The sequence below is a fragment of the Dendronephthya gigantea genome, unplaced genomic scaffold (assembly GCF_004324835.1).
Source record: "Dendronephthya gigantea isolate DGI-Jeju-01 unplaced genomic scaffold, DenGig_1.0 001083F, whole genome shotgun sequence".
Taxonomy (NCBI): Eukaryota; Metazoa; Cnidaria; class Anthozoa; order Malacalcyonacea; family Nephtheidae; genus Dendronephthya; species Dendronephthya gigantea.
This window is the reverse complement of record NW_021164093.1, coordinates 1-7,517: the sequence shown is the minus strand read 5'-3', so window position 1 is coordinate 7,517 and position 7,517 is coordinate 1. Positions and strand designations below refer to the sequence as shown.

At 35.4% G+C, this 7,517-nt stretch overlaps 3 protein-coding genes across 4 annotated transcripts; 1 reads left to right on the top strand and 2 right to left on the bottom strand.

Moving 5' to 3' along the window:
• Positions 1-435: 435 nt before the first annotated feature.
• LOC114544948 lies at positions 436-1,716 on the bottom strand. Its single transcript, XM_028563419.1, has 4 exons — positions 1,684-1,716; positions 1,189-1,267; positions 973-1,069; positions 436-730 (listed from the first exon to the last, which is right to left on the bottom strand). Exons 1-4 carry the CDS (start codon positions 1,714-1,716, stop codon positions 520-522), a joined length of 420 nt encoding a protein of 139 aa, XP_028419220.1. The 3' UTR covers positions 436-519.
• LOC114544949 lies at positions 1,244-4,131 on the bottom strand. Of its 2 annotated transcripts, XR_003690692.1 has the most exons (6): positions 3,363-4,131; positions 3,000-3,207; positions 2,751-2,908; positions 2,467-2,643; positions 1,679-2,340; positions 1,244-1,574 (listed from the first exon to the last, which is right to left on the bottom strand). XR_003690692.1 is itself a non-coding variant. In XM_028563420.1 (5 exons), the coding sequence occupies exons 1-5, from the start codon at positions 4,113-4,115 to the stop codon at positions 1,861-1,863; spliced, it is 1,776 nt and encodes a 591-aa protein (XP_028419221.1). In that variant the 5' UTR covers positions 4,116-4,131; the 3' UTR covers positions 1,244-1,860. The 2 variants fall into 2 exon arrangements, 1 of the variants encoding a protein (XP_028419221.1); XM_028563420.1 differs by having other exon boundaries at positions 1,244-2,340.
• Positions 4,132-4,786: 655 nt separating this feature from the next.
• LOC114544947 lies at positions 4,787-6,718 on the top strand (the record flags this gene model as incomplete). Its single annotated transcript, XM_028563418.1, has 5 exons — positions 4,787-4,822; positions 5,065-5,520; positions 5,621-5,941; positions 6,086-6,295; positions 6,423-6,718. Coding segments are annotated over exons 2-5 (1,277 nt in total), but the record flags the coding sequence as incomplete, so codon positions are not given.
• Between the last annotated feature and the right edge of the window lie 799 nt (positions 6,719-7,517).

Here is a 7,517-nt window from a genome sequence, read left to right as displayed (position 1 = left end):
CTTGCTTTGACACACCTTGACAGAGACACACCATAGAAGTGAGCACACCATTTTCTAGAGAAAAAGGTGTGTTCAACAAACACACCTTTTCAGAACACACCATGCAGAGAGCACACCTTGCATTGACACAACTTGACAATGACACACCATACAAGTTAACACACCATTTTCTGGAGAAAAATGTGTGTTCAACAAACGTTCGTGAAAAACACAACTTTTCCAGAACACATTATGTAGAATGCTCACCTTTCATGGTCACACCTTGACAAAGACATACCTATCTGCACATATATACCTATAGCATACCACACCATTAGGAAACACACCTTCTTGAGTGAAACAGCTTTACCTTTTTGGTTACCATACAGTGGCAATATTTCATTCACAATTAATCACAAAGTCTTCTACATTTGAACTATCTTTTTCAACTATAAAATTTTCCATTAGATTTAATAATATGCAAAACCCCATGCCAGGGTAAGTTTTGAATTACTACGTACAACAAGCCTTTCATTAGTTTTATGAACTTGGTAGTACATAAAATGTCTGTGGAAAGCAGATGTCTCCAAAACTCGAACAACAAAAAAATTTTCTATCTTCCCAAACAACGATTTCTTCCACCTCACCATAAACTGGATAATCTCTCTCACCAATCTCATCCATTTCCTGCAGTCGCAGAGCACATCCTGGCTTGTAAATTATGCCATGAATCTCCACATGCCTAACATGACTAAAAATTAGATTACAATGCAATAGTTCATTTGATAAACATAAGATAGTATGATTCATCTCATCCCAAATTCAGTTTTTGCCTGATAAATCACAGTGATATTAAGAGATAGTTCAGTTGATAAATAGTAGCTAGATTGAATATTGTAGTAGTTAGTCCTTATTATGTCATATAAATGATATAATTTTTATTCATAATTACATTAAAAAACAACTTGGCAATATTAAACTGATAAATATTACCTGCTTCCTTTACATGGCTGTGCCAGTTGATCAACACTAGCAGCTTGAGCTATCATGCCAAAATATGGATGGCTGTGCAAATCAACATTGTGATCGCCTTAAACAGACATTAGGAAACACATGAAAAAATAGATTTAAATTGGAATAATAGCTGTATATGCATATTTATACATATGTAAAATTACAAATTTTTATAACTATATATGCATTATTTACCTAATCCAACAACATCACCACTATACAGGTAATTAGTCAAGGGCTGCTGGGAGAACTCAGAAGGTTCCAGCACATGTTCCTAAATAAAAAACAATTACACCATGATTAGTATGATAAATACACAATTCTGTAAAAAATGTATAATTGAAATACACAAATCTACACATTTATTCAAAATTAAGCCTAGAGTGATAAAACACAGCTACTTTAGAGGGGTGGAATACAAGTCAATCTAATTGTGCACAATGATTTTAAAAAATATATACCTTTGATGGGAAAATGCAAGTGATTTGGGGACATTTTTAAAGTTCTTGGTAATTGAACTTTTCAGGAAACTGTGTTTAGCCTCAAATCTCATGGTCCAGATATTTCTAGGTGGCCCAAACCTACAACGCAAACATTTAATTATAATCATCAATAATTTAATAGGATGATGTTCTCTAAACTCAAAAATAATTTGGAAGTAACTTTTACATCAATAATTTTTTACCTAACAATTTCATCAGGTATATGTATAAGATAATGCATTTTTGGAATTATGGATGCATTAGGGTAGAGATTTTTGAACATTTTGTGATGATCATTAATCATAACTTTCAAATAGGCAGCATCAGCCTTTGTTATTCCTGGAGAAGTACAAATTTGAAGTCTACATTTGGTAGTTCAAGACAATTAGGCTGCATAAAGCAAGACATATAAATTAGTTAATACTTTCCCAATGACTGCAGTGAAAGAAAGGGTTTTAAAAGTATATGTACCTGATTGTTTAAGCTTAGCTTCAGTGACACCATTGATTGTTTCCCTGTTAGTTGCAGTTGGCTTATTCTTTTTGTTCATGTATCCATAATCAAAGTTTTCAATCCTCCGATTTAACTCTTTGAGTGTGATACATCTGCTTTCATCAATCAGATACTTCAGCATCAACTTTGTTTCATAGGGTACCAAGCCATCCAAAAATATATGCATTATATCTTCAGGAATGCAAATGCAAACATCAAAATGTTGCACCTTATCCAACACACTTAATCTGTTTACCCCATAGGTTGTGGAAAGTTGTTCACGGATGTTTAATGCATTATCTTCATCTTCAATACATGCACATATTTGTCTGTGATTATCCAAATCTCTTTCTGAAAAGTCTTCAGATAAAAACTAAAACAGAAAGGTAATCCAAATGCACATTGTGTAAATTGTAAAAATGCCCTTATTGCTCAGCAAAATATCTCCCAAATTACAGTAAGGGAAAAAAGCTATTTCTTCAAATTATAGCATATTTACCTTATTGTTGGTCTCCAGTCTTGTTCCCATACAATGCCTACAAATTCGCAATGCTCCTCCAACACCTTCCTTTAAACCACTGACATAGTTGCTACCAAGTGTATCTCCAGTCCACAATAACAGATCACCTCGAAACACACGGGCAACACCATTTATGGTAAAACAGTGACCATTAGCCTAAAATATAGGAAGCTATAATGTTGGACAAATTTGCATACTAGAGGAATTTTGTCTTTTTTTTTTCTTATATACATACAATACTGTAATGCATAAAGTAAAAATACCTTCGCCAAACAATTGACATCCTCAATGAATGGCATCAAAAGATTATCGATCCCAAATGACTTGATGTCTTTTGTTTTAGCAATAGCTATAAGTTGTATACTGCGGATGCTTGATCTAAACATTGGCCTTATATTGCCCAGCACAAAGTAAAAGACACCTAAAAACAAATTTTATATGTGATTGGGCAGCTAACATGCTTATGAAATAAGCTGTTCATAGATTCATAGACATAATATAAAGACACACACCAATTTTATGAATCTTTGCTTTTGAACCTAAAGGATTGGCTATTTCTAGATCATCATAATAGCCCAACAGCTGCAGGGCATCACTGTGGAGGGAGAATACTGGATGACTCTTGAAAAAATCCCCATCCATTACATCTCGAAGAACACCATCACATGAAAAATGTGGATTTTCAACTTCCTTTAAAACATCTGGGTTTTGAAGAAGTGCCTAAAATATATGATCAAAAAAATGTTTGAAAAAAATATTTGCAACAAATGGATGCATCCAGTGATTTGAATCTTGAAAAGCCAAAGTAATGGCATTTAGCACCAGAATAGTGACATCAATTATTTGCTAGTCTTTCATATAAAATATATTTGTACCTCCAAAGTCTTTAATAATGGAACTTGATAACCAAAAACTGTGACACGTTTAAGTATTTTTCTCCCTTGTCGAAAATCACTTCTCCACTGTTTTCCCATCTCAACTTCTATTGGTTCCTGCAAATCAGTTAAAAAAATATAAAGCAAGCTGACAAAGCTGGCAGCTGGTTCAGGTTTGGTAGGTTGGTAATTTACCACCAAATTGAAATGACGCTTAAAATATGATCTTTGTTGGTATTCTGAATCAACTCCGTCGAAGACACTCTCTGCTGAAAATAACTTTTCCACATCTTGGTCAAATTGCAATTCTTGACCAGGATTACTGTTTATCTTTTCGACAAGCGATTTTTTGACTATGTCCAAATACTCAGTTAGTAGATTTTTCGCTGAATCTTTGACCAAGTCCACGGCACTCTGGGTGAGCATACCTCTTGTTTTGGAACATAAAAGGAATTTGGCAGCATGGCGTTGCATTAGACTTCGTGCTTCTCCCTCGTCAAACATCTCCTGAAAATGGTTCTCATTTTCCCCATCATTTAAGTCTTCTTCCACTGTTAAAGCCTTATGCTGTCTGTAATAATGTTTTTGGAGACTGTTTATCTTTGTAAACGACCGTGGACAGCTGTTACAAAATATCTTGAAATTCGGCTCGTTTGAGTGTATTTTAACCAAGTGATCAAAAAAAAGCTTACTTTGTCCGCTGCAACATACAAAATTACAGTAATCGCAGCGAAATTCAGTTGATTCGGCCATTTGTATATACTAAAAACACATTATTTCGCCTTGTGCCTTACTGACTTTTAATACTTAGTTTATTTCCCAGTATGTTTTCAATCGATATTAGCCGAAAAATTGGAGCATTTGCAAAAGGCCTGGGAGCCATTCTATTCTCTCACGGTAATGTCACCACTGGGAATACCATATATGGTATTTAAAGTAACACGTGACCGTAAGTCTGCCAATAGGAATTCCCTATGGTGTGATGCGGGAAATTTAGACCTGCTTGTAAAAATTTGACTGATATCTTGCCCGTTCGACGTTCCAAGAAGATTACTCACAACATTTACTCTGTTTTTTAAATATAATTTCATCACAAGTATGGCTGTGTGTTTAGTAGCAATGTTCACTGAAGACCTTATTGCTCACTTGTTATCAAAAGGCATCTCAAGAGAAATTTGCGATCAACTGAAAGGTATGCCTCATGTGGTTGAACCATTGCCAAAATGCTAAAGCGTTTAAGTTTTATGTGTGCGTTAAGCTTTCTTTTTTATTATACAGTTTAATGAATACGATCTACTAACAGTTTATGATTATAATGTTTCAGAAAATGCTATTGATGGGGGTACATTGAACTTTTTGATGCAAGACATCGACGAATTCAAAGCGGTCTTACCTAAATCTGGCCATCGAATTCAACTAAAAAAAAATTGGCCTTTACTTTATCTGCGACAACAGAAAACGTAAGTTTACTTTGTTTAAACAGGATATAAATATAAACTTTGATTTAACAAGAATATTAATTTGTCGTTAATTCCTTTAGTTTGCCTAACAGGCTTTTATATAACAGTACTAATTGAAAATTATAAGCCGAGAGAAGGCACTGTCACATTGGGCAATTGAAATAATCAATTGTATTCCCATCACTAATAATGACTACTTCTCAATATTTTACATGAAAGTATTTACTATTTGTCAATAATAGGAAAAAATGCCTCAGCAAATTGTGATGCCACATGATGATGAACCACACACATCAGAGCTAGAACCACCAATGCCAACTGAACCACCTTTGCCAGTGGAACCACCTTTGCCAGTGAAACCACCTTTGCCAACCATGGCATGTGAAAGCAGTGTTGAAAGTGTGAAAGCAGGTGTTCAAATGAAGAAACCACTCAAGAGTCCCAAACCTATTACTAATAGTTCAGATGCCACAGCCCTACCAAACACTCTCCCATTTCCTGAGAGTTTCTCTGTGCGAGTGCAGATGGCAATAAAAAATGGCTCTGTTGCCCCTGAGCGAACACAGCTGATTGCAGATGTAGGAACCTTTTATTATGGTTTGTCCAGCCACCCAAAGCAAGGTGACTACAAGAGGATTGCCATTTTAGTGTGCGAGAAATTCCCTGAATTGAGAGATTCCAATCAAGCAAGCTATTGGGTAAGTGTCACAAGAGGGAATATTCTGTATATGTACTTAAAATATACTTGTCATGGCAATGATCCTAATCCCAAATATCATATTTTGTCTACATATATAGGTATCAATCCAGAAACAATTGTCGCAATTCTTCAGAAACCTTCGGCGGCGGACAGTTAACAAAGCGATGCATGGACAACCCCATGGTTATGCAAATGAAAGTGCCTCAAAGAAAATAAAACTGACTGCAGAGGATGATGAGCAAGCTCAAAAAAGAAATATGGAGCTTTTGAAAAAAGCAAAACCTGGTGCAATGGCTCCTAAAACATTTGCAAAACTCTTTGTCGACACATTTAATGAGCGGAGGAAACTTATCGAAAATCAAGCTACATCTTCTACAGAGGTCTTGGAGGAATGTCCATATCTTGGTCATCCAAATGTTGTAAGTATCTTCACATGATGTCTTGTGCAGTCATATATACACATGTAGTTTTTAGGGTATAATATTAAAACAATGGGTAACCCTATTGAAACAATGGCAACTTGTTTCAAACACCTGCAAAATGTCTTTGATTATCTTAATTAGGTAAGAAAAGAAGTTAGCAGAATCATTGGGCAGAAAAATTGGGAAAAAGAGGCTGAAAAGAAGTTGGAGACTGCATTGAAAGCTGTCATACAAATTAAGGATAAGGAATGTGAAATGAGAAGTGAACAGGTTGTGGAGGCTGTGGAGCAAATTGAGAGAAAGACAAAAAGGAACAAAGGAACAACAACAAGTGTTCTAAAATTCAAAGATGTATGTATTTGTCAATTGCACCTTGCACACTCTAGTAGATAGCTCAGTGGCAAATCAATGATCTTAATCTTTAGGTTTACCCTCAATGCTGGAATTGTAATTAACTGTTTTAATTTTGTTTTTACAGCCTTCATCCACCATGAGACCAGAAACCTTGTTCAAAGACAAGAATGTCGAGTTTCGCTTGGTTGTGATTGGGTCTCCTGAGGAGGTCAACCAAGTTTTTGTGGCAGGTGAAGACCAGTCATTTATTGAGAGTGAAGGTATACTCCAAGGTTTGATCGACCTGCTTTGTTGTTACTATGCATATCACGTCTCCTACCCTGAAAGTATGGAAGGATGCTTGCTTTTCTACAAGACATTCTTTTGCCAACAAATGATGGCAACTACAGAGGAACAAAATTTTCCTCATTTATGGCAAAGGTGCACCAAGGAATTAAGGACAATTCTGATTAGAACAATTTATACATGCCTGGACATTCATGCTTATATTATATGCATGCCATATATTTAAGGCAAATTATTATTAAGGCAAATTTTCCATATGACTTTTAAATATTTGTTGTGAATATATGTAAGTGTTTTCTTGTATGATAATGTTTTCTATTTTTAATACATATTTCACTGTTTATGGACAAACTGTTCTGACTATTCATTCTATTTAGATAATTGCCCTAGGCAATTTGATCTTGTGTGTTGGGTAGCACACCTTAGTGTGTTCCAAAACACACCTTGCACCACCTAGCAGTATGTGTCTTGGAACACACCAAAGTTGTGTAGGAAAACACACCAAAGTTGTGTAGGAAAACACACAACAGTGTGTTTCAAAACACACCTTAGGGTGTACTAAAGCACACCTTTTGCAAAACACACCTTATAGTGTGTCAAATTCTGGACAAGCAAGAAACACACCTTAAGGTGTGTTTTGGGACACACCTGCGTGTGTAAGAAAACACACCTTAACCTGTGTTATATTCTGGACAAAAAAGGTGTGTTATTTGAACACACCTTTTTTTTGAGTGTGAATACGTACAATCCAGAAAGTCAGTTTATACAAGACCTTCGAAAGAAAGGTGAGTGTACTGTCTGACGCTTTTGAAATACTATCTTTATTTGTGTTTAGAATCTTAACAATCACGACTGCCGTAGAACATTCTAAATCTACTGAATTAATTGAAACGTATAGATTGTGATGTAACCCAACCACTGTCAGTTGTTAGAC

Coding starts and splice junctions, on each gene's coding strand:
- LOC114544948 (XM_028563419.1), bottom strand. CDS start 1,716: ATGCATTATCTTATACATATACCTGATGAAATT. Junction 1,268..1,683: donor TACATATACCTGATGAAATT/GTTAGGTAAAAA, acceptor TTTTTTATTTAG/GAACATGTGCTGGAACCTTC. Junction 1,070..1,188: donor TGGTGATGTTGTTGGATTAG/GTAAATAATGCA, acceptor TGTCTGTTTAAG/GCGATCACAATGTTGATTTG.
- LOC114544949 (XM_028563420.1), bottom strand. CDS start 4,115: ATGGCCGAATCAACTGAATTTCGCTGCGATTACTGTAATTTTGTATGT. Junction 3,208..3,362: donor CATTATTAAAGACTTTGGAG/GTACAAATATAT, acceptor CATATATTTTAG/GCACTTCTTCAAAACCCAGA. Junction 2,341..2,466: donor GACTGGAGACCAACAATAAG/GTAAATATGCTA, acceptor TTTCTGTTTTAG/TTTTTATCTGAAGACTTTTC.